We start from the raw sequence: 27,929 nt of genomic DNA, 5'->3' as shown, positions 1-27,929 counted from the left end.
AAATTAAAAAACTACAGATGCCAAGTGCACACAGAATGGAGAGAAATAAGAGCAGGTATGTAAAAGATCTACACTCCTAATCTTTTGATTTTAATCTTAAATAAACAATTCGTCAAAAATTACTTGTCAAACAATCAATGGAAGCCAAGTTCCCCTTAAATAATCTGATAAAATAATCCTATGAAATTAATTAATACTAAATATACTAAATATACTAAATATACTCACTCTTAATGGAGTGATTGGTTTTTCAGCCTTTGGGACAGAATTTACAGGTTAGTTGATAAATTATGTTTTTTGTAGTGCCATCAATGTTTACCTTTAATAGGATATTCCTTTTCAGTTGTGCTACTTTTAAACGATTTAGAATTGATTAACATCTTACAAAATGCCGCATCTTGGCTTGTTACAAGGATTGCACATGTTACATTTGATGTTATTACTTTTTAGATTGCCCTCATACTTTAATTTCGGGTCTAGAGAAAATGTTTTTGTAAATTTGGAGGTTTTTTAAAAATTACTTTGGGGGGCTTAGAAAATAAATTTCTAGTTTCAGGGGAAGATTCCAAAATAGGAAAAGAAACCTTTAGAATTTTGTTGATTTTATGAAGGCCAGGAAAATATTGGGTGATAAATTTAGGATCATTAGGATTAATAGCACTGGAAATATTTTTAGGTGCTCTGATTTGTCTATCAACAAGATTTTTAGGATACCCCTTTCAAACAGTACATGGGACAGTCTGTTTATGTAGTTATGGAAGTCAGATTGATTGCTACAAAGATTTTTTGCCCTTATTGGTAAACTCTTGGGGATAGATGTTTTTAATGTTAACTGGATGGCAGCTGGTGAAATGCAAATATTGCATTTTGTTACTGTCTTTGACATGAATTTTTGTGTTCAAATTATGATTTTCAATAAATACCTTAGTATCCAAGAATGTTACTGAATCTGGTGAGATAGACCATCTAAATTTTAAAAATGCTAAATTTATTGAGATTAAAAAGAAAGTCGTTAAGTTCTTTGATACCATGCTGCCATATTATAAAAATATCATTTATGTACCTGAACCAAATTAGATGTTTATAATTTTGACTAGTTAAAAAATTCTTTTCCAATAGTCCCATAAAAAGATTGGCATAAGAAGGAGCCATCCGTGTGCCCATAGCAGTTCCTTTAGTTTGAAGGTAATTTTGGTCTTGAAATTTAAAATTATTTAAGGTTAAAACCATGGTCATAAGTTTGAGAATGAAATTAGTACTAGGTTTGGAATCGTTTGGGCGTGAATCAAGGTAATTTTGGGCAGTGCTGAGACCATCATCTATAGGAATATTTGTATACAAAGATTCTACATCGACAGTACACAATAAGATGTCGTCAGGCAAGGGTTGATTAATTTGAGCTAAAAAGTCATTAGTGTCCTTGATATAGGAAGGAAGTGTTCTTACAAACGGCTGCAAGATATCATCAACATAAGCAGATATCCTTTCCGTAGGGCATCCATAGCTGGAGATGATAGGCCTGCCAGGAGGTGGTCTGGTAGGCTTATGTGTTTTCGGTAAAGTGTAAAACACCGGAGTTCTAGGATATCTAAGTGTTAGTAGATCAATGGCTTTCTGAGACAATCCCTCTTGAGGACCGTGTTCATAAGGTAATTTTTTGGATTTGTTCATTATTGTTAGAGAAGGATCTTCATCTAATTTCTCATATGTTGATGTTTCATTCACTTGTCTTTGTGATTCACCAATATAATCTAAAGAATTCATCAGAACGATAGAGTTACCTTTGTCGCTGGGTAAAATAATTATGTCTTTTGTTTTCACGTAGTGATTTAATTGCTCTAAATTCATTTTCAGATAAGTGTTTGTAGTATTTAAGTTGTTAGGAAACGAGGAAGTTGATAGATTGGCTAGGACGACGTTTATGAATTCTTCAACAGGATGATTAGTTGATAAAGGTGGAGGTTCCAAACCTGTCTATCAAATCTTGTTGATAGACAAATCAGAGCACCTAAAAATATTTCCAGTGCTATTAATCCTAATGATCCTAAATTTATCACCTAATATTTTCCTGGCCTTCATAACATCAACAAAATTCTAAAGGTTTCTTTTCCTATTTTGGAATCTTTCCCTGAAACTAGAAATTTATTTTCTAAGCCTCCCAAAGTAATTTTTAAAAAAAATTAAATTTACAAAACATTCTCTCTAGACCGAAATTAAAGTATGAGGGCAATCCAAAAAGTAATAACATCAAATGTAACGTGTGCAATCCTTGTAACAAGACAAGATGCGGCATTTGTAAGATGTTAATCAATTCTAAATCGTTTAAAAGTAGCACAACTGAAAAGGAATATCCTATTAAAGGTAACATTGATGGCACTACACAAAAAACATAATTTATCAACTAACTGTAAATTCTGTCCCAAAGGCTGAAAAACCATCACTCCATTAAGAGTGAGAATGACCAATCATCGATTTGATGTTGCTCCATCAAAATTATGAGGAGACCATTATCTGCTCATGCGATTCAACACAATCAAAAATAAATTAGAAAATTGCTTCAGCCTAAAAGGAATTTACCATTTGTGATCATTTTTTAATCACAATTCCTTCCAACTTCTTTCGCTATATTATAGAATTATTAGACCTATTTGTAAATTTCCTGCAACTACTTTTTTACTTACGTATTGTTATGTTGCTTTTATCGTTCTTAATAACAGACATGTAGTCTTATTTTAATATAAAAATACAAAGAAACATTTCTTGTACAAATTAATTTTGAGTTTTAGTTTATCTTACAGGCAAAATTAATTTTTCTTATACTATCATTTTGAAGAAAAGGTAATAATATTTACAACTGCGTATAGTATGTAACATTTTGGTCGAATAGAATTGTGTTTTCTTGCAGCAGAGTACCCTGATAAATTCAGCCGGTAACACTAAAAGCACTTCACGGTAACTCGACCAGAGAGAGTTTAAAAATTGTAAGTTAACTGTATAACTAGCATGGGATGAGAGTTTAACAATTTTAAATATCTGATGACTAGCTATTATGACACAAATACAAAATGCTTTTTAAGAAGTAAGTAAATTGGTCTGATAAAATAGCCGGACTGATCTGGACTTGGGTTTTAATTATTTAAATATACAGTACGTAAAATACATGTCTTACTTGAGCGAAGTGATGACCTTTTGGTTTTCCTTTTCTGTGGCTCTCAGCTTTTTGATGAGATTATTTAGAGTAAGCTGCTGTTTACTGAGCTTGTCCCCCTCAGCTCTAAGATCTGTAATCACCTGGTCCTTCTCTGCCTCCTCTTCTGCTGCCGCAGCTGCAACTCTTGCTTGCTGCAACATCAAGACACACAAGAATCCTGTCAGTGGTCAAGAATTACAATTAATGAAATTATTTACAGTGATCTGCCGTTTACTGAGCTTGTCCCTCTCAGATTTGAGTTCTGTCACCTGATCCTGCATAAGTGTAACTTTCTGCTACCACCGAATAGGTTTTAAGTAGGAAGCACTTTCAACACTTGCATTGATACAGGATCACTAATATAATTAGTGCAAATACAACAAAACAAACAAACTAAGGTTCCAGCTAGATGACTTTTAGGATGCAGCACTGGTGCACAAATTGTTAGCTCATCAAACAGATCATCACATTACAATCTGCTCAATTTTTCAAACAAGTTTGACAGATTTTACAGATAATAAAACACACACAAAATTTTAGATAGGATGATGCTTTACTTTTGTAGGGTAAATTTAGAAATAGCTTTAGAAAACATTAAAAATATCAACTTGTCAGGGCTTTGAACAGCATGTTTCAAATTCAAATATCAGGAATTATAACTGGTGAAATAATATTGATATCAAATCAAAACCCACCTCCAATTGTTTCCTCAAAACTTCCTTCTCCCGGATGGCTTGTTGGAACTTGCGCTCTAGTGCTGCCAACCTCTGAGTAAACTCCTCACTTAACTCGCTCACATCTTGTTTCTGTAGTCGGCTCTCCAACTGTCTATGTCAGAGAAGCCACTTTGTATTACAGGATTTGAGTAGAATATAATAATAATCATCTTTAATGCAATACAGTATCCAGTTTTTGTTGATATTTAAACAGTTTTAAAAATCCCAGAAAATTGCTACCACTGGAGAACATTTTTAATGATAAGAAGATTTTCAGTCAGTTGTTACTGGATATGTCAAAATTGACTGATTCATCAATAACAGGTAGCAAATGGCACTAAATTAGCTACAAGTTTTACATGTACATGGCCTTTACATGCTCACTGTCACAAAGCTTTACATTACCACTTCATAGAACCGTTGCCTTTAACCCTTTCGGGACTCATTAAAAAGTGCTAATTTCTCTATCTGGTTGTATTTAAATGTTCAGTTAAAGTAAAGTGTGTTATTTTTAAAACTAACTTTGTATTTGACAAAATAGAGTAATGTATGATTTTTTATGATTAATCTTTAAGTGTAAAGTAAAACAAGGTATAAAACAATGGTTTTTGTTACACCAATGTATTTTTCCTTTATAATTTAATACTTAAAACAAATATTTTGTTGTTTTTAAACTAAAATCCCAAGTTTAATGTACATTTTAAAATTGTTGGTGTATCAAATCATATTTGTTTGATTACATATGTGTATTTTAACTTATTTCTTTTGTTTTACAATATTATTTCTACTCCAATAAACTGTAAAAAATAAAATTTATACAAATCACTATTGTTAATGATATCCTCGCCTAGATCAGGTGGAAGAGGCCTTGATCGGTCTCATCATCACAGGATTTTGAATTGTTATTTAGTATATCACTAATGTCCTAATTTGTAATCCACTTGTACTTGCAGCCATCAGAAAAAATAGTACTAAATGAATAATTCACACATTTTTTCAACACTATAAACTAGCAATTAAATCCAAAGTAATAAAAGTGGTGTATTTTCACATGAAAATGAGGCCTAAAACTGATTACATTATTTAATTGCACTTTACTTTTATTGTTATGATTTCTGACTTCTTTGTAATACATATGATTTTGCTTACTTAATAATTGTTTTTACGTATTATCAGTTTTTTGTATATAAGCAATCAGAATGAAACAAACAACAAGAAAAAAATATACCAATTTTGTAGGATTAACTGTAGATGAGCCGCTTTGAAAGTGACTTAATAAGTGATCAGTGCGAGGAGGGAGTGAGAGAGAGAGAGATATGGAGAGGGAGAAGCGCGGACTCACTTCCCCCTCCACATTACTTACCAACCACCCCTCTGTCGCCACTTTACCACACGTAGGGTATGTGTTACATAACAGCTGTTTTAAAAACCCAGTAATAATAACAGCTGTTAACAATAAACATTTGTTTAAATACTTCTTAATTATTCTAACATATTAAATAGATGCAATGAACTATTCTTAACATATATAATAATATTTAATAATAATTTTTGTTATTATGTAACTATGAGAATAACAAAAAATAGCGTGATGCTCCAGAACACAAACACACCGAACCAAAGCACCAGCAAGAAATAGATCAAGCAATGAAAGAGGGCGTGGCGGTAGGCGTGGTCAAGCTCCTGCTCCTCCTCCCCCTCCACCATGGGCAAGAAATCTTCACGCAGGTCGCTTTTGATGCGGCTCATCTATAGATGTTTAGTTTACATTTAGTGTAAAACAACACAAAAACTGAAAAGGTTGTCTTCTAAAAAAACAACATAACTTTTACAGTTTTTAAAATATTAATCAAAACATGTTATATTTGTACTTACTTTGATTTTCTCTATCAATTGATATTATGTTTTATAGTGGAATAACGTTTCAAAGCACTATTTCTCATATGAAACTGAAAAAATATATATTGCAAGTAAATTATTTACTTGCAGTATTAATTACTTTTAGAATTAAATTACATTTAAATGTAAGATTTGTTTTATAGTTTTTAGGAAGGAAAATTATTTTTATGCTAACTTATTCTAAATGAAATTTCACTTGTTCAGAACTAAGTGATAGCCTGTGTATTTTATAAACTGAGTTTGAATCTTATGAGTTAAGATTAGGCCTACGAGAAAAAATGAAAATGTAGATGTATACAAGAAGTAGAGGTACCTTTACAGTTTAGAGCATAATACAATAATTTTTGGTGTATGTGTACAATGTTAGTTGTATTTTGTATTAAATAGCAGTATCAGTTTTTTTTGGGGAGGGGAATATTTTTTCCAAGTGCTATTTTTAATATGAAACTAACTGAAAAAATATTGGTAAGTACCATGTGTGCGTTTTTTTAAATATAGTAAATTAGCAATATAGCATGTTGTATGTGTTTTTAAATTAAAACATTTATCTGTAAAGAAAAGAAAATAAAAATTAAGAGCATATCTAAAACCTTTTTAATTTTATGGATGTTTCAGTAAATTGTTACAAAATCGCTGAAAAAGGCTTGGCATTTTTCAGGAGTATCTTGAGAGAAATCTCTGGCATTTTTCAAACAACATTTTTTTATCATGTGCCAGCACTAAAGGATTAACCTAATTTCTAGTCTATGTGTTAAGTTAATTTTCCTTGAAAATACATTAAAATACTAAGAGAGAAAAGCTTATATTTACTTAGCAATATAAAATTCATGAACTTTTCATAAATTTGTTACTTTTATACACAACATAGCTATATGGTGGGAAGGGTTTGATTCAATGTGAATATTGAGTTTAGCTCCAGTTCACTTTTTGCTTAGTGCAGCACATTAGAACACCTTACAGGAGAAAATTAGAAAAGCTCCTCACCTAGACTACATTTAATTTTGTAATGTAGATGTCTCTAATGTCTAAATAATGTAAAGAGTTCGTTTGAGCTTTGTCACAGACTTTTTTTGGGATCTTTTCAGAAGGACATGATTGCAGGAGTCAAATCTCTCACAGTTTCAGATTCAGACGCTGTACTAAGCAGAAGATTAACTGAAGAACGCAATATTTCCTTCATTATTTTTCTTCATATTGTAAGCTTATATTGTTAAAGAATAACTTCTTACGTGAAGTTACGTTAAGTTAGTGCCTTAATCTCTGAAATTCATATTGTGAATGGTAACAAGAACCAGTACCAAAATATTTATTATCTACCTTATTTTTAGCTCTTTGAGAGAAAACATTTAAAAATCACTTATGCCAAGTTTCATTGCCAAAGACTTATAGTTTTTGAAAAAAATGCAATCAGTTATTAAGTCAATGGTATTTGGTTTTTATTCAGATGCAAATTAACCCTTTCACTGCAGCAATTCGGTTTTTTGTACATCAGCAATCTACACATATAAACTGTCAGAGTCCAGTATTTCAAACATTTGCAAAAATAATTATATATTATATTAAAAGTCAGGTTATAAGTTATTTAAAGTCTGTATAGTGTTTAGAATGCAATACTTTAATAAAGATAATTCTTGTTTTTCTTAAGTGCTACCCTCTTCACTCCTGAAATGTTTGAGATTTTGATCTGTAACAATGTCAATGAGTAGAAATAAACAGTACTTTTTTGGTGTTCTGTAAGTTTAATAGCTGCATTTTTAGTTTACAAATTCCTAAGTCTAAATTATTTTACAAAAATAGGTATTTTATATTTATTGAGTTCTGTATTTTTATGTATAAATTATGGAAATCTGACTTATAAAATTACTTATATTTTTTAAATAATTTGTAATTTTGTAATGTTTTATTTTAGTTTGGCAAGTGCATTTTTTGTTAATAAATAACTAGGGCCAAATTATGTTTAAAAAATTGTTACGTTTATAAGAGTTGCGTATTTGTATTTGAAATGAAATTATATGCAATACTTCATATTGCCCACAAAGCTTAGAGTTCACAAAACCGGACGGGCAGTTTTAAGATATGACTCTAGCTAGTGAGCAAATAACTTGGCAGCAAAGAGGGTTAAGACTAATGTCATAAATCTACAATGACAGAACATGTTACTGTAGGGCTCACTCACTTTTGGAGTTCACTGTTGGATTCTTGCAGGTCAGAATTGATACGACTGAGGTCTACTAGTCTGGCTTCTCTCACCTCCAATATCTCTGTCATCTCTGATATCCTCTACAACCACAATAACATTATTATTACCGTTCACTTAATTTTAAATTTTGAGAAAACTTCACATTCAATAAAATTTTGTAATTCATCTTTCATTTACGTTTAAAAAAATGTCCTAAAGTTGTGGCTGATGCTCAATAAATACAAGCTACAACAACTAAGGGAAAGTAGAATGTATCTGAACATGAATTAGATCTTGATTAAATATAAAAATTAAAGTAACAAGTGAAAAATATACCATCCCTTGCATATTTGGTATGCCGTTTAAACAACTAGTACTCAGATATGGTAAAAAAAGAAACAGCCCAAACGCATTTATACATGTTCCCTTGTCAAACTTTACAATTCTAAAACTGAATGATAAAAATCTTAAAGATTTAAAAAAAATGTATAAGCTGAAAATCTTTTAAAAAGTTATTAAATAATCTGCTGATACAACTTACTAATTTAAGTAAACTAATATTATTTTGTTACAATATTTTCCTGACTCGAGCTTAACCAGATATTAATCAAACTTACAAAACAGTTCAATTAGTGAGTGATTTAATTATATACTGATTTCTCTTGTATATTTAATAATTAAAAGCAAATATTACAATTTACGTCTTACTGCTATTGAGCTTTAAATGATTCAACCACCAGGTAGTTGCTTTTTCTGTAGTTAATTTTGTTTTTCTCCAGGCAATACCAATTAAAGGATCTTCTATAAAAATGTATATTCAATGTTCTTGTGTAGATTAGATACTCATTTATCAGTGGCGTAACCAAGGGGATTATGAGGGGGATAGAACCCCTCCAAAAGCCCTGTACAACTTTAAAATAGGATTTTATGTTTTAATTCGTAGTTAATTATAATTGCATAAAAGCAATAAAACTTGTTTTGAAGTTGAAATGTTTTACTTTGAATGAGACCTATCTAATTTATTTAAATTTAGATTTTTTCAGATGTATGCATACCCACAGTACGGTCTGATCTTAAATCAGATTCATCTCTAACCCAAAGCCAAATTCTAGTTATGCCATTTTCATTTACCTTGAAAATTAAAAGGAATGGTTCTAGTGCAAAGCCCTGAAAGACACCACTTCACTTCCTACAAATCATCAGATACTTGCCTATTCATTAAAACAAATTGAGATAAAATAACTTTTAAAATAACATTTTAAAAGCTTGAATTATTTTTTTCTAATAGAGTACCATACATCTAAAGCTTGTCAATAATTATTTCATAAGAAATTACATTGAAAGCCTTACTTAAATGTATCAGAGTTAAAGCATTCTTATACACTAGATACTACAGTAGTTTCAATATCGCTAGCTATATAGCTTCCAACAGTTGGCTATTTTAACTACCAAGTCATATTTTATAGCTCTAAAATGATGCAAATAAGCGATAAATAGATCAAACTAGAAATAGAAGTACTCACCTTCAGCAGCTTGTCCACTTCTGAACCATCATCTGACCCACCACTTGAAACCTCCGACAACTCCCTCTGGTGGCCTGCCACACACGAATTTCTTTCACAAAATCTTTCATGTTTTCTTTTATACTACCCATCCCCGTCAACTTTGTTTACATAATTTTTACTTAAAACTTTGTATCATCAAATATAACATAATTTCACTCAAAGCTTTACCTCTTAAGACCATAGAGAAGGGTAATACAGTTTTAATACCAACTAGGGAAATTTCTTTCTATTAGTTATAATATATACATGTATTTCCATTTACATGTAATGGTATATAGTTAAATATACTAGGTGTCCATTTACAGGAAAGTTTAAAATTGAGTACTTAACCTAATTTTCAGTACAAAAAAATTTAGAAAATGAATTTAGAATTTTAAAATTTGGACATAATTTTCCAATATATGGTCAACTTAAACATTACTTATAGAAAATGTATAATTTCTTTATTTTTGGATACCAAACAACATTTTTATTCCAGGCTACTTTCTTTTTAACTTAGTCATTTAGGAGATACAGCCTACAAAATTTATTCAAAACTACATGTTAAAGAGGCATTGTGTGAGTAATTTTAAAAGTAATTAAAAATCTAATGTAAAAACTAAAGCATTGTTAAGTGGACTATTTTAGTATCATGTCCAGGTTTAGAAAATACACCTTAGCTCACAATAAAGTCATGTTGTATTGTGGCAGCCTTGCATATTTAAACCATTGTAGATAAACAATTACAACTACTCATTAATACTGCAAATAACTACTATTTACTGCTATTGATGTTCTACCAGACCTATGATCTCATTTAAGATTTACTTCTGATTCCTTCAGCTCTGATAGTGCTTTATCATCTAAGTGAAGTCTCTACTTTGGTAACAATTTTTTGGAACTGTTTGTTTGTGTTGGAATAACTCATATAAACTTTTTTTAAACTATCAGAAAATATAATGTGTCTAACACAGATCCTAGAGGAGGAAAGTAATGAGTTACAGAAATAAAAAAAACTATGAAAAATTCCAAAATTAACTTACATTTTTTTCACTGTAACATGGCACTGCACAATTCACTCACTTTTTAATTTTATTTAGGCTACACTTTTTTTTGTACGGAAACATATCAAATTTTCAGATTGCATGGTTATTACTCCAAACTTCACTACAGACTGAAGTACACTAGACAAGGACACAAACAGGACATTGATAGCCCTTAGGAACCACACTCCTGATGTTTTTCTAATCATTAAAGCAAAAGTAAGTGACTAGATTAGATAAGCATAATAGAAATGGGTAATTTTCATTATATGAATACTTTTTGTTGTTAGTGTTTTTGTGTTTTGACTGTTTGTTTATTTTTATTTAATAATTGCTATTGGTACAATTAATTATTATTAATATTAATTGCTAGTATTTCGTATTGTTTCATGCTTTTTGTTTTAATTTAGTGTACTAGCACAAGTCCGCAGTATTCAATTAAAACTAGTATAAGACTGATTTAGTTTATGAGTAAAGTACAGTACTGCCTAGCTATCGGGTACCGGAAGATGATAGCTAGTGATATTCCACTTATAATAATTATCTATTGTACTTTTGAAATCAAGAATGGAATAAATCATTCATTTCAATCCATATTTCATTCAAAGAGAATGAAAGGCGTCCAGGTTCTGCTGAAACAGCTGTAAACCATCTTTAAAACCAATATAAAATATTGTCAGTTTTTTTAAAATTCATATATTTGCATAATTACAATGAAAATTGGTGTCAGTTCCATGAAGAGATGCTACTAACTGACAACAATGGTGATACAAATTAGTGCTACAGTACCATCCCTCTAATTTTGCATGGATCTATCAAACTACTTCTGTAGAGTACATTATAAACGAATATGTAACTGAACAACAAGATGAGCCTTACTGACAATCGTGACATGTTGTTTGAGTTGTAGGAGCAATTATCTTCCTTTCATATCAGAGATTCAAAACTAACTTGTTTACGTAGATTCTGTTTATAATAAATTCAATTTTTCATGAAACAAGAAAAGCATTCCATCAAATCCAAATGAACAAATGTTATGTTAGAACCAAAGACAAAAGAATGTTATTCACCTTTCGTTTTGGTGGTGAGGATCTTGAGGGGCTCTGCGGCGGTCACCAGTCCGATCTTGCCTCTCATACACAACCGTGCAGGACTCTGTCGTGACGTTGCACTGCTGCTGTCTCCGTTAGGGGTGGGGCTAAGTATACAAGACACAACGTTAATACTACATTGTCACTACATCTGAAGTATGTATTTCTGCCCTAAGTTAAATTTCATTTACTGAGTAGAGTATGATAAGCGGGTCCTGTTTTTATATTGATGTTAAAAAAACAATATTGTTTAGTTGCAACCATCGTCATAATCAACCGATACTGATGAATTAATCTGAACAATAGCTTAAACCATCTGTATCATAAACGGAACACATTGTCAGATTGTAAACATCCTATTATAAATGCGAAAGTACCTTTGTTGGTTTGTTTTGTTTTCATGCATAAACTATTCAACGGATTGCACTGATATTTTTCATGGTTGACATTTTACATTATTTCGAAAAGCCTTCCGGGCTATGCCTCATTAGTTTCTAAAGCAGGTAAAAATATCATCTTGGTCTCTAAAGTTGTCAAATATTAATTGAAAGAGCCTGTTAAATGTAATTAACTTGTACAACTTGTATCAACTTCTGTCTCAACATTATATTATGACAGTATAACCATGTGTTTAATTAATTTAACCACTATTTTCAATTTGTTTACATTTATAGAGTAAAAACATAACAAAAGTAACGACACTTCTCATTTCAACATCGTGGCAACAAGGCAAACTAATTAATTTATTCTGGATTTTATTTAAGGAACTAAATTGTGAATGTGTATATGTAAGGTATTGAATTTGGTTTCCTTAGACACTGCGGGATGGCATTTTTACAGTAACTGAAGGAGCAAAGATGGAGAGACTGGGCAGTAACATGATTCAACAAAACATTAGTTGTGTCACTAAAATTCAAGGAAAAAAGCAAGCACAGTGAGTCTGTGATTATAGTAAGTGGAATCACAAACCACTACAAGTAACACTAAATATAATTTTTATTACAGAAAATTGTCATGGGCACATTGCATCCATTTGTCACTGATGATGTATACGATACTGCTTAGGTATATAAATATTGATATAATTCCTAGATTAGACCGAGAAAATAGTATGATATAGCTAACATGGATTGGGAAGCAAGAACTGCTTTACTATATCATGTATCATCTTCTTTACACATGGATTATATTAGTCATAAGTTATAACTGTCATAATATAAGTATTATTGATGTTTATTTTGGTTTTTAATTTCTAATAACAATATATAGAGAACAATTTAAACATATTATTATATACATTTAAAAACTACACTCTTAGGTTATTTTTTCAACATAATCCCCGTTCAAATTGAGACATTTATCATAATGTGACACAGGTTTTTTTATTCCAGCTTTGTAGAAATCTGCTACATGAAATTTTAACCACTGATTAACACCAGCGTGAAGTTCAGTGTCACTATCAAAGCAATGCGTTGTGAGCCAGGTTTTCATCACCGGAAGGAGGTGGTAGTCACTTGGTGCCAGATCTGGGCTATAAGGCGGATGATCAAACACTTCCCAATCAAAATTATCCAAGACTTGTAGTATTGTGATTGTATGAGGACGTGCATTGTCTTGGAAAAAGATTTTTGAGCTCAATCTTTCCCTACACTTGTTTTGTATCACTCGCCATAGCTTTTGTAATGTTTCACAGTACCTCTCTTTGTTGATTGTTGATCCTCATTCAAGGAAATCAACCAGAATCACACCCTTAACATAAAAAAAAAAACAGTTGCCATAATCTTTCTCGTTTGGAGACATTTTCTTGGTTTTTTTTGAGAATGTGTGTGCCTCCAATTCCATAGACTGCATTTTTGTTTCACAATTGACATGTTTCATCACCAGTTGAAATTTGACATTTCAGTGGGCAGTGAATACCATTCACCTATTAATCCACATGCAGTGATAGTCATGTAAAATTTTCTAAACAGAAGAGGATGTAAATAGCATAAAGCACAATAGAGAGATGGTGACAACAATACAACTGTAACATCAGAGTGACATTACCTGGATATGATCTCAATATCCGAAGAGGTGGTAGTCTCAAGTTCATCTCCTGACGTGTGACCACTGGAGCCAACTTTGATCATGTCCGAACGGCTAGAACAAAGGAATACAAAAGTTACATTTTTACTTGTAAAGAAATATCATCATTAAAACCATCACTCTGCCAGGCACAATGTCTTCTCCACCACACCAATCTTCTTCCGTCTAGCAGTCTTTCCTCATTCACTGTCTTGGTTAGGTCTTCATCCATACTAACACTATTTTTGGTAGCTTACTCTTCATCACGTAACAAATCAAAGCATTTGTATTTTATCCCTATCAGTCTAGTTCTGTATTTTTACCTGGACTTCATACTTTTCTTTAGCTTTCAATACTAGTCTGTACTCAGACCAGTTTTTTTGGATAATTTTACCAGGGCCCCACCACACATGTACTTGAAAGGACAGTGTTGGCGGACGTGATAGCTCAATCTAACAACTGTAACTTACTACTGAATCTTACTATCATTAAGAAAATAATAAGATGTCAATAGGAATATCTTGGGAGAGGGAGTGAAGGGGTGCGACAGAGGCGTGGTGGGATGGGCCCGATCGAATATCTTTTCCGGGTTAATAACTGCCCTGTTCAAAACACACCTCTGTATATGAAAATTGGAACATAACACACCCTGTATATGATTTAAATTAAATAAATCTCTTACTAACACTCCATCAAATTTAAAAAAGTTTCTAGACTGTCTCTCGTTTCCTTTCCGCTTAACACACTAACCAAATATCTTAATAGTCTCTTTATACCAACTTGTTTCTCCCAAAATTACATCTGTCCCCCTAGTTGTAACTATTGTATTCACTGGTCAAAAAGTAACTTCATCCCAATATGTAGCTATTCTTGTACCCTTTCTCTGTCTCATACCACCATCAATCAGGAAAAACCATTGCTGGTGCAGAAATAACAATATTGCACCTGTCAGCATTACATCCCACTTTATTAAGTGGAGAAAATACATTAAAGGGTTAATCTTTTATTCACCCTACAAAAATATATTGATAAGCAAGTTTTGATTGAACACGTTGGAAAAGCTTTTTGTAATTTATTTACAGAACCATTGATATTTGTAGTACACAATGAGCTCTCTGAGATTTTCTAAAGATAATGTACTATCCTTTGATGACTTTAAATAGTTTTCGTATAATTATGTTCATTTTTTACTGTGTACTTACTGATAAACATAATTTTTATTTGTTAGGCAATAATGTCAGTTGTTGTACTTGTTCAAACAACTGATTATAAACACATATTTATATTAATCAATTTATTTAATACAGTACATGATTTAACCCTTTGAGCGCCGCCGCTCCCGCGCACCGTCGTTCGCTAGACCGCCAGACGTTTGAGCACCGCACAGATCCAATACCGCCACGGCAAAATCACCCGTTTTTGCATGGTCACATATTAAATTACATAACTTTCGTAAATTTTGACCTAGCCTTTTAGTTTTGGTTTTGTATTTGAGGGGAAGAGATGTACTTTCAATTGATGTAATAAATTACAGTTTTATTATTTTTTTTTACATTTGTTTAGTAGTATATATGCCTGTCGTAATTAAAAAAAATAAAAAATCTTAAGTTTGAGGTCCAAAAACACACTGAATAAGTAACTTGGGCTCAAATAACGTTTTTTTAACCTAAAAATACGTATTGTTTTGAGCATATACTAAAAGTTACAAATATATTCCACAGAAATTGCATAAAATAATGTAATTTAAGTAAAATTAAAAAAATTTCAAAAATTCCGCTGTAGGATGAAGATACACTTGTTACTATAGAAACAAGTAAATATCAATATTTTATAGTTGAAATGAAGCAGAGCAATACAATTCAAAGTTGATATAAATATATTTAAATATATTTTATATATAATATTATGTTTAAACTATAAGGACAAAGACGTAAAGTTCACAGAACCACTATAGTGGCCCGCGGCGCTCAAGGTACCGCATACAGCGAGCCACTATAGTGGCTCACGGCGGTCAAAGGGTTAAATGTTCAAACTCAAAATCTTTAAAAATTAATAAATAATAAAAAGGTTGTTAGTTTAACACAGTTTATACAACTTCTTCAATTTTATATACAACCCACTTTCATAAAAAACACAAAGTACTACAATCACTTTTTAGAACAATACCTACAATACTATTTAAAAAGAATATTATTTTTGTTCAGTTTAGTTTTGCAGCATTTATAAATCCAATTGGAGAGTGAAACACCAAAGAAAATCCATAATACACATATTGTGCCCATTTTTGTAATACTAGATTCATATAATTAAAATATAAGAAAGGATCAGATAACTGATTCTACCACTTTTAAAATCTTCACTCTTAATTTTTTTAAGTGGAGCTGATCTAACGTTACATTCACTCAATATCACTCCACATTTACCTCTCGGAAGAGATTGGCGAGTGATCCCTGTGCGAGGGAGACTGTTCCGTCATGGCGTCTGCGAGCAGGGTCTTCAGGTACGATGTGCTGGACACGTTGTGTAGAGTAGTCTCCTCACCACTGCTCCCCATCAGGGTACCCTCCTCGCAGCTAGACATGCAGTCACTGCCCACACTCTGTACATCACAGATTGGTCATTGCAACATTCCAATATTTACTTGATACTGCTTGTTTATAACTATAGACTGATTACACAACACTGAGTTAGATGTTATAGACTAAATAGTGAGTTCTATTATGATTTTACCCTGTTTGTAATTGTTTGATACTAAGATTGCTTTACAATGGTGCAAAATAATTTAGACAACCAAGAAAACATGAGAACAGTTGTTTCTACTCAAATGAATACAACTTGATCTTAAATATTGAAAAAAAACTTAAAAGGTTTTACTTTATCACTACACATGTAATTTAATTATATAATTTTATTCAAACATAATTATGTATTACATAATACATCTTGTAAAAAGAATTCAGAATACTAAATACCAATATAAAATTATTTCCAGTAAAATACATATTAAATGTAAATTAATTAAGATTCATCAAAATCAAACAGTTTTCATGAAGACACTCCTTCCATCTTTTATCAAACACTTCATAATGAACTTTTTATTGTACCTGGATAACATTTATAATATTTGATATAAGTCAAGTATTTGAGTTAATTAATTGTCCCATGTTGTTGTGCCATTTGAGATAGCTGTGGTGTATTGTCCAACGTTGGTGGTGCCATATGATGAAGTTACAAATGTGATGTTGATTCTAATGTGGTGATAATTAAATGGATGTCCAATGCAGGTGTTGAATTATGTTATATGATGTGTTCCGGTTCAAAGTAAGGTTATGTCAACCGGTACAAATGGTCACTGCATATATTGAAAAAATCAATGTCACTGAGTTTAATTAATAATGTATGTTGATTGCAGATATTGTTTGGACTTTTTGTAAAATTGTATATATGATAAGTAACTTGATTGAAAAGTAATTCCAATGAGGTCCAATCAGTAAATACTCCATACTCACCAATTAGATGATTTTCAGGATAATAAATGTTTTTATGTTTCACTCATATAAATTTATTTTTTGTATTTCAATGTAATTCCACTCACCAATCTAATTTACTTGAACCTGTGGTTCTGAACTTTGGTATAACACTTATTCTTTCACAACATTAGAATAAAATTCAAGTATGTTCAGATATCAATTATTGCACTTACATTATTTGTTTTCCAATAAGCATTTTACAAATTTAATCAAAACAAACTTTTATAAAAACATGTGCTTTCTAGCATGAGGACCTCCAACACACATCCTCTCTCATTAACAGACCAGGCAAGTAGAAGGCTGAGCAATCCGCTACAACTGTCCTAGTCTACAGACCGGAAATTGTGAACTCTTTCAGTCTCCGACCCAAACTAATATGTTTTATCTTGATGTAAGTTAATATCGCCAATAGATTTTAAATTTCTGATCATCACAATTAAATAACTTGAATTCATTCCAGTATAAAGTTGACTTATCTTTCGCTTTATTAAATATTTTAGACTTACATGTAATAATCAACTGTTTGTGGTAAACAACAACTTCCGCTTACCGATCTTGCCGCGAACTATTTGAAATTTAAATTTGAACGATATTGATCTGTTACACATATTTTATTACCATAACAAATTGGATTTTAAAATTTGTTTATGTTATTGTTATTTCTTATTCTTGGTATTATTCATAATTATTTAGATGTCTTAACATGGATTCAGTGACAAGATTCCAATATTGTTGCAGAGTCGCTTTTAATGTGGCACTGTTCAATTAACAATGTTATAGAAGTAATTATTGTATTTCCAGAAACAAAACAAGAACAGCTGTTCTTCAGATCAAAATTCTTTATTTCCAAAAAGTTTAATAAAATTTTGATGAGAAGCCAGCAAGACTCATTCAACTGTTGAATTGTATTAGTGAAGTCAAGATATAAAAATTACACACAATAAATACTGATAATTTTTACTACTCTTTCTCAAAATGGTTGAGAGTTACACTTTGATTTTATAAATTTAACTATTAATAAATATAATTAACTAGCAGTTACCCGCGGCTTCACACACAATTTTGTGAGCTTTGTGCACGTATATGAGCACTTCTGGTTCAAGTGAATTATATTTCAACATCAATATTGAGTTTGCCTTGTTACCAAAATCAAGGAAATATGTCAAAATGTGTATATTTATGACCATATTAATTTATTCTGGTCTTAGTGTTTTTTATGCCATAGTTGATTTTGCCTTGTTTCCCTGATCAATGATATATATACACACACACATACACAGGTCTAAGAAGCCTACTTCTGTCAAAAAAAAACTAAGATGGGTTTTATAAGAGGCTTTAAATCTATACTACTAAATGTCAGATGGTAACTTTGTCTTTGCTATCTGCATTACAGTACTGACCAAGCACTGCATACTAAATATTTACTAAAATGTACAGTTAAAAGTATATTTTTACTAAAACTTTTCATTTTCTTATCGGGATATTTTCTTAAGTGGTGCTCAACAATGGTTGCAGATAAGGTTGAAATGAGAAGTGTTGTTATTATCAAGCTCACTCTATGATCTTAAGACTATACATGTTAACAAATTGGAAATAGTGATTAAATTAATAAACATAAGGTTATGCAGTCATAAAATAGTATTTACACAGAACAGTTCATTACATTTAACAGACTCTTTAAAAAAAAAAAAAACACTTGGGTTATCATTGCCCGATAACAAGATATGACACCTACTCATAATTTGGTAGTGTCAAAACAAGTAACTAGTACTAAAAACAAAAGAAATATTAATAATAATTAACTGGGCGTACTATAAATAATAAAGAACAGTTTCTTAAAACTATTAAGAACATAACATATATACACATATAAATATCTATGATATTATAACACTTAAAACTAGTTAACAATAGATCTGAGTGAGCTGTAAAAGAGCCCACCCAGTCCGGTTACTCTAATGGAAGCTCTTTTTTTTTTTTGTACTTCACAGCCCTTCAAACCCTGGCCAGCAATGAGGTACTCTCCAGGAATCCGAAGAGCTTAACTAGAACTTCATTATTGTCCCCTAGCAATTCGGCAAGAGTAGAAGGGAGACGATAATCGCGCCTCTGTCGAGAATAGTGATTACACTCGATCAGGACATGGTTTACAGTTAGATTAACATTACACACAGGGCACAAAGGAGGATCCCCGCGGTTCATAAGAAAGCCGTGGGATAGAAGTGTGTGTCCGATCCGAAGACGGCATAACACTACCTCCTCCCTGCGGCTGGTATGGTTTGAGGACGTCCAAGGTAGAACTGACCCCTTTATGTCCCGTAGTTTGTTATCGTTGATTTCTGTCCACGACCTTTGCCACTCATTTCTTAAGAGTCTTTTGATGTGTGGTTTCACATCTGGCAATATTAGTTGTTGGGTGTAAGGCGCCAATTCTATCGCTTCCCTTGCAGCTCTGTCGGCCATTTCATTGCCAGGTATTCCAACATGACTTGGTACCCACATAAAAATCACTTGAACATTTCTTCTTATTAGATCATGTAGGGAGTGTTTTATATAGCACAGAAGAACGTGTTTCGGATACAAGTCCTTTAGTGCTTCTATGCTGCTCAGTGAGTCGGTACATACCACCAGCCTCCCTGTCCTAGGGCACACGATGTTTAGTGCCTTCTCAATGGCCGTCAGCTCGGCAGTATAGACAGATGACGCAGGGGGGAGGCAAAATTTGAACTCAGATCTGGCAGTCACAAAGGCGCAAGTAGTGCCATTCCCAGTTTTAGATCCATCCGTATATACTACGTCACATGGTGTCAACTTGTTAAGCTCTTCACAAAATAATTGGTTTATTATGTTTGCGGATGTATCTTGTTTCTTATTGTGTACTAGCGAGTTTATAATAGGTGGTGTATTCAAAGACCACGGAGGTACGTCGCAATCGTGGCTTTGTCGCACCTCGAAAACGTCGATGCCGAGACGTACTATTATGTTCCCTACTCTTATACCGAAAGGGGCTGAAGCGTTAGGTTTCAACTTATACCTATGCGTTAACGCATTTTCAAATACTAAGTCGTAAGCTGGGCTGAAAGGTCTAGATTTCAGAGTATACCAAAAGTTGGCTAACAACAGATCGCGTCTTTGCGACAACGGCGGCTCTCCGCACTCAGCCAGCAAACTTATCACCGGACTGGAGCGGAATGCACCGGTAATCAGTCTGATAGCAGAGTGATGGATTGTGTCCAGCATTTTAATAGTGTTGGGACGTGCCGAGGAGTACACCTGACACCCGTAATCGAGGCACGAACGAATAAAAGCTTTATAAAAGCGAAGCATACATGTTCTGTCCGCGCCCCACCTTGTCCCTCTAAGCACTCTGAGCAAGTCCAGTCGCCGTAGACATTTAGCTTTCAATTCTTTCAAATGAGGAACCCAGGTAAGTCTGCTGTCCAAAGTAAGGCCCAAAAACTTTATGGTATGAGTATGGTATGGTACCGTTAATTGTAAGGAAAGGCTCGGTAGCATTCCTCTGCCTAGAAAACAATATGCACTGGGTCTTATCAGATGAAAAGGAAAATCCTGTTTGTCGACTCCAGTCTTCAAGCCGACGTATCGCAATCTGTAAGATTCGTTCCGCAGTAGCATGTCTCCTTGCGGCGACGTACACAGCAAAGTCGTCAACAAAAAGAGAGCATCGAGCAGGATTAGTGACACAGCTCACGATGCTATTTATAGAAATGGCAAAAAGTGTACAACTGAGCACACTACCCTGAGGCACCCCATTCTCCAGCATTATTGGGTTGGACAAAGTTGTGCCCAACCTTACCTGAAAAGTTCTGTCGCTCATAAAGTTATTTATGAAGCATAAGATGTTTCCACCGACTCCCCATGACATCAAGGTGTTTACAATTCCCCTTCGCCATGCGGTGTCGTAGGCTTTTTGAAGATCAAAGAAGACTGCTAATACCTGTTTTCGCTCAAGAAATGCATCTAAGATAGTAGTCTCCAATGAGACCAACAGATCCGTCGTTGACCGTCCTCGGCGAAACCCGCACTGCTGGTTTGCGAGAAGGCGGTTTTGTTCCAAAAACCATACCAGCCTACGGTTCACCATGCGTTCCAGAATTTTGCATAGACAACTGGTGAGTGACACCGGCCGATAACTGGTGGGATCTTTCCTATTCTTTCCAGGTTTTAAAAGGGGAATAATATGAGATCTACGCCATGCCGAGGGAAAGGAACGCTCCTGAAAAATCCGATTATACAGAGTTAAAAGAGCTTTTTTGCAAGAGATTGGAAGATTTTTCAGCATGGCATAATGGATATAGTCTGGTTCTGGGGGAGTTTTTGGAACAAGTAATCGCAGAGTTCAGCTCTTCTAAAGAAAATAACAGGTTAAGAGGGCTATTTGTGTTTAAATTGTAATTTATTTGTACCGTTTCAATGGTATGCTTAAATCTTTGAAACTCAGGACAGTATGATGTAGTCTTTGATACTTCAGATATGGTATGAGACAACTGGTTTGCGACCTCTTGAGGATTGGAAATGATATTATTCCCAACCGTTCTAAGATAGGTTGGGAGGGGGGTTTTCCACAAACCGAGCGAAGCTTCCTCCATACTACTGAAGAAGCCGTAGTCCTTGTTATGGAATTGGTGAACGCTTGCCACGATTGTCTCTGCGAAATCCTAAAAATCTGGTGGGCTTTAGCTCTCTTTTGTCGGTATAACTCTAGGTTTTCTTGAGTAGGCCTGATTTTAAATTTTCTTAGAGCTTTTCTTCTGTCTCGAAGAGCTTTACTACATTCTTCTGTCCACCAAGGAACAAAGTTCCGCTTCGGTGTACTAGAAGATATAGGTATTCTGTCCTGAGCTGCATGCAATATAGAATTATTTATGTTAGTGACTGCGGTTTCAATATCCAATGGAATATTTATTTCTGGGGTTATTATGGTTTCGTAAAATTTATTCCAGTCGGCTTTTTTAATAATCCATTTCGGTCTCCTGTTTCTTTGTATCACCATATCCGGAAAGCTAATCAGGATTGGAACATGGTCGCTTCCATGTAAATCCGTGATTAGCTGCCAGTCTATTCTATGTGCAAGATCCGGGCTGCAAATCGATAAATTGATGACAGACCAAGATCCAGTTCGAGGGCATAAATATGTAGGGGAGCCATTATTTAATACAACCAAGTTGGCTTCGTCGCAAATTCTGACAACCAAGTTGCCTCTTGAGGAACAGGTATTAGATCCCCAGAAATGGTGATGAGCATTGAAATCACCAATCATGAGAAATGGACGGGGCAACTGATTAATCAGGTCTGACAGCTCTTGTCTGTCGAGAACGAATGGTGGAGGTGGAAAATATACAGAACATATATTTATTTTAAAAGGAACCGAAATGGAGATACATGAAGCTTGCAGGGAAGTGTTTAAGTTCACTTCTTTTGCACCAATTGTTGCATCCACGAAAAATAGCTGTACCCCCACAGGCATTAAGGTTGTGGAGGTTATCGTAACAATAAATATCGAAACCCTTCAAGTGGGAAAAATTATTTGCCCAGTGAAATTTTGTTTCCTGGATGCAGACAACACTTGGCTTTGACTCCTGAAGAAGATGTTTTAATTCTTCAACGCGTGATTTTAATCCGTTTATGTTCCATTGGAGTATTGAAAACATTTATTAGTTATTTAAAAAAGGTTTACTTTATTTCTGGTTTTTGGGAATTGTGGATTTTTAAATTTACCTATGACTGTCTTGAATTCTGTTTCTAAGGTTTGTTCATCCACAATCTCGTCCTCCTCCATAACACTTGATTGGGATGAAAAACGGGAATGTGTGGAAGTGTTTGGTGATCCTTGGGAGCGGTTATCAATCTTACTTTTAATACTTTGTTTTAGTTTGTCGTTGAGCGCTTTTCTTTCAGCTGGCGTTAGCTGTTGAGGCTTTAGTTTCACGGATAAATTAGTTTTTTCGTTTGGTGTTTTTAGGAATTTTGCTCTAGTGCTCTGTAGACGAGGATCGTCAGATGTCTTCGCTGGAAGTAGCTTCTGTTGTACTTGGGGGATTGGATTGAAGTTTGCCGAGAGTAAACTAATGACATTTACCATTTGTTGTGTCAGGGCTTCAACCATCGCCTCCAAGGAAGAACAATGTGAAAAGGAAGGAGTATCTCGGGTTGTCGAGGCAGCAGCTTTTGCGTAGGACACATCTTTCTTCGGCAGTTGAGCTGTTCGTCTTCTATATTCTTTGCGAGCATCCACGAATGACAGCTTGTTAACTGTGGCAATCTTTATTACCTCCTTTTCTTCTAGGTATATCTTGCAATTTCTTGAGGCTGTGGAGTGTTTTCCTTTGCAGTTAACGCAGAAGGGTTCTATGTTGCATGTCTTTTCGTTGTGGTCTTCCTTACCACATTGTACGCACAGTTCTTTGTTTTGGCATACTTTACTAGAATGTCCGAACTTCTGACATCGAAAACATCGCTGTGGGTTTCGAAAGTACGGACGTACAGAAAGAACAAGATATCCTCCTTTAATCGTCTCCGGAGGGTGGGGTAAGTTGAAGGTTAGGATATGCCCGGGAGTTGCGATTTGATTCGTTCCTTCCATCCGGGTTATTCTGACGACATCAGTTACGAAACTAGGTTTAAGTTCTTCTTTTACCTCATCTAGATTGCATTCAAGCAGCTCCTTACTGAAAACGATACCCTTTGAAGAGTTCAGGGTACCATGGGGTTGAACTACTACTTGAAATTGATCAAAGAATGAGGTCATCTTCAGTAGTTGTTTCGATTGTTTACTATCAACAGCTTCCACCAGAACAGTTCCATCTCGAAGTTTCTTAATGGAGTTTGGCTGGCCTCCTGCTCCTACAATTGCCTTGTTAATAAGGAAGGGACTAGCTTTGGATAGAGGGTTTCTTTTATCTCTCGACTTGAAGACTAGGAACAGTGGAGTGTTTGTTGCATAGGCCTCGTCATTTTGATCTATTCTTCTTTGTTTGTTGTCCTCTTCTTGCATGGAGTCAGGTGATGGTCTTTTCAGATTACTTTCGCAATCTCTGTTTACTACACTGTGCCTTGGAGTTGAGGAGGTATCCATAGACAGTTAACCAGCGCTTTGTGTGAAGAGATGCGGGCCGAAACACCAGGAACGGGCGTGCCCTCGGGTCCTTGAACAAACAGACCCTACCCCAGTTCCCCGGGGCCTGGTGTTAGCTCGTTTAACCGAGACGGGAATTCGCACACGACTCGGGCTCGCACGTAGCAGCAGAGACTCCGACATCTCTGCTCACTGCACACTTCCTGACCAAGGACTGACGTGGCTGGTCTCAGATCTATCGTCACTGACGCGTCGGCAGCGCAATCGCACATCAGCCCCAGCACACTAACAAGAAGGCACTCCTTGATTAGGGCTGGGGCACTCCCAGCGGGTGACGAAGCGGAACAGTCGGAAGGAGTGAGTAGGGATGGATAGGATTAAGGATACGGGAAAGGATGGGAAAGGCAGTTTAACGTCATACCCAGGACGGAACAGGCTCTTTCAATCTACACTATAACAAAATATTCCTTCTTTTTATATTTATCTTATTTTTCCATGAACTTTTACAATACTAATAGTTATTTTGCTATTCGGTGGAGAGACGAATCTGAGATCATTATAATCAGTACAACCAGTCTTGAGTTTTAAATGGTTTAACTAACCCGACTTTTTTTATGTTTATAGATTAAATGGAAATAAGAACTTCACTTATAGCTTGTTTAAAAAATTCTTCCAAGACACTTACAAACAATTTGGTAACGTATCTCAAATCAACTGGTAAAAAACATTAAAGAAAACTAATTGTATTATTATTATATTATTATACTGGAGCCTTGCAAAACTTCTCAAAAGCAAACTATTAATGAGGAAAGTTAAATTAAGAATTTACAAAACCATGATCTTGCCAGTTTTGATGTACGGGTCAGAAGTATGGGCACTCACAAAGAAATCCCAAAAAAAGTTAATAACCTTTGAAAACAAAATACTAAGAAGAATTTTTGGACCAGTTCAAGAAGGAGACATATGGCGGATCAGGAAGAACAGAGAATTAAGAGAAATATACCAAGATCCCAATGTGATTGCACTGATCAGGAGTAAAAGAATGAGATGGATGGGCCATGTTGCCCGTAGGGGAGAAGAAAAAATGATAAAGAAGGTGTGGCGAGGGGAACCAGAGGGAGTGAGGCCATTGGGCAGACCTAGGATGCGATGGAGAGATCAGGTGGAGAAGGATTTAAGAACGATTGGCGCTACACTGGAAGTGGCTCAAGATAGAGGAAGTTGGAGAGACATTGTTGGCGAGGTCAAAAACCATCTGGGCTTCGAGTGGCCACAGGAGAAAGAGTAAGAGTAAGTAATTGTATTATTAACCCTATTATGTATTGATAATGAGTTTATTTTAATGAAATGAAAGGAAAATAACTTAAATAGTATTGTTAATGGTTTTACTGTTTCAAAGTATTTAATTATTTGTTAGACATTTGATGTAGTATCTTTAAAACATTTATGTAAAAACTAATCAATATTGGTTTTAAAAATTGTATTTCATGTGACTGACAAGAACTAAGTGATTCATATTAAATTTTATCTTACATTTCACTATTACTACACCTGAATTTTTCTGTAAATGAGAAGATACTTGAGAAGTGTATATCTGTCTCACCTCTCAGCCAGTTAAGTATTCTATTATTGTTTTAATACCTGTCTACCAGTGATCCTTCTGTTACTCAGCATTCCTTAAGGGCCCCATACACCTGCGAGTCGGAGAGCCAGGCTTGCGAGCTGGACCCGCTGATTATTCACTATACACCTACGTATCTTGTTTGCCCAGTTGCAAACATGAGTTTTTCGAAGGTTGCAGCTGCGGTCATAGTGTTAGATGAGCTAGGTGTATTTAAGAAGAAACGGAAGAAAATGGTAATGTGGTCAAAGAATTGGTTACTAAATAGAAAGAGATTCAGTCACATGAATTTATTGAATTTTATTAGGAATGATAGTCGCCAAGACTATCAGAACTATTTAAGGACGTCAGCTGAAAGTTTTAACATGTTATTGGACAAGGTTAAACCGCTTATAACAAAAAAAGACACTATACTGCGAAACGCTATATCACCAGAGGAACGCCTCACTGCTACTCTCCGTTTTCTGGCTACCGGACGATTGATTGAAGACTTAAAGTTTACTACAATCATATCACCACAAGCATTAGGTAAAATAATACTTGAGACCTGTAAGGCTATCTACAACACTTTGCAGTATCCCGTTTAAACTTGTTGGAATACTCCGCACTTCGTACCTTCCACAAACACAGCAAATTTCGATACTCTTCAATAAATGTTGTTAAAAAATCAGGGCTCATAAATAACTTGGAGTCAGCCATGTTAACTCAAAACAAACAAAACACCTTACCCTTGGCGGAACGAGTGGTGCGTAACGTTTGGCCTGCAATAGTGAAAACAGAATGAACAGATTTTTCGGTGGTGGGGGCACGAGACCGATCCGTAATGCGCCATACATCGACGAACTGATACCCGAGCCGAGCCGCACAGCAAGCAGTGGCGGTTCCGGCTCGGCTCGCCTGAATTTGACTCGGCTCGGCTCTTTATTGTCCATACACTGACGGATTTGGTCCATTTCTAGGCGAGTCGAGCCAGGCTCGCGAGCCAGACTCGCAGGTGTATGGGGCCCCGTTAGACTCTTAAAAATGATATGACCAAGACCTGTATACCTGTAAAGCATGCCAGTTCCCAAAGAACAAAATTCTCTGGCATTTGGCTCTTTCCTGTAAAAATCTAGTTGTACAACCAAATCTAACATGTGCCTGACTGCACTCACATCTCTAGGAGGCTCAGTAAGGGAGGTGTCCAGTGAAGAGGTGGACTTGAGCATGAGGTCCCGCACAGCGTCGGTGTGGTGTAAATCTAGTACAGTACCACTTGTCAGAGTCTCGGAGGCGGAGGTATAGCTGTCCTCCGCAACACTCGGCTCAGAGTCCTCCACCAGCTCCGGCACATCCTCCCCCTCCACAAGTGGGGATACTGAGTCACTTGAGTACCTGTCATCAGACATCCGTTTTAAGTATATTGTCCCTGATTACATCCCCCATTAGAGTCTCTTTTGCCACTCTTCAGTTTAGAATTTGTGCTAATTCCAACTATAAGACTGCTATTTAAAATTAAATCTAAAACCATTTACATATTTTGGAATTTTAATTTACTTATTTCCAAAAACAAGGTTTCCTTGTTTAACGCTAGATTTATAACCATTCCTCTGCAGTTTTGCAGGAAGCAAGGCTCCTTATATTTTGGTGGAGTGGGGAACTTGGACCACCCTTCTAATCCTTCACCTCTACTTCCTGTCAGTTCTCCTTGTACGTATGACCTGAGATCATCGGTAGTTTTGAGCTTATATTTGTTTAATTTTCATTTTAGTTTCACGAGATTTGTGGTTAAGAATAGTATTACCTGCAGATTCAGCCAAAGAAGTCGTCATGGAAAAGAAAATAAAAGGAAATGTTCTATTTGCATCTCCGAGAAAAGAAGAATGACACAATATGTATGTTATAGTTTAGTGCCAGCATCATGTGTGCCTTGACAACAGGTGAAAAAATTGTGGGGCCGACTCATAATAATAATAA

General features: G+C 34.6%; 1 protein-coding gene across 1 annotated transcript in view; it reads right to left on the bottom strand.

Moving 5' to 3' along the window:
* The window catches only part of LOC124354091 (TATA element modulatory factor), a 66,707-nt gene that overhangs the window by 19,829 nt on the left and 18,949 nt on the right, over nucleotides 1–27,929 (bottom strand). The window contains exons 6-13 of the mRNA XM_046804297.1: nucleotides 27,128–27,347; nucleotides 16,150–16,325; nucleotides 13,709–13,801; nucleotides 11,642–11,769; nucleotides 9,508–9,581; nucleotides 7,982–8,085; nucleotides 3,886–4,018; nucleotides 3,170–3,342 (exon numbers count right to left, since the gene is read on the bottom strand). Of these exons, the coding sequence (XP_046660253.1) occupies nucleotides 3,170–3,342; nucleotides 3,886–4,018; nucleotides 7,982–8,085; nucleotides 9,508–9,581; nucleotides 11,642–11,769; nucleotides 13,709–13,801; nucleotides 16,150–16,325; nucleotides 27,128–27,347 (1,101 nt within the window). The remainder of the gene's footprint in view (nucleotides 1–3,169; nucleotides 3,343–3,885; nucleotides 4,019–7,981; nucleotides 8,086–9,507; nucleotides 9,582–11,641; nucleotides 11,770–13,708; nucleotides 13,802–16,149; nucleotides 16,326–27,127; nucleotides 27,348–27,929) is intronic.

Source organism: Homalodisca vitripennis, chromosome 2 (assembly GCF_021130785.1).
Source record: "Homalodisca vitripennis isolate AUS2020 chromosome 2, UT_GWSS_2.1, whole genome shotgun sequence".
Classification (NCBI taxonomy): domain Eukaryota; kingdom Metazoa; phylum Arthropoda; class Insecta; order Hemiptera; family Cicadellidae; genus Homalodisca; species Homalodisca vitripennis.
This window is presented reverse-complemented; position numbering and strand designations above follow the sequence as displayed.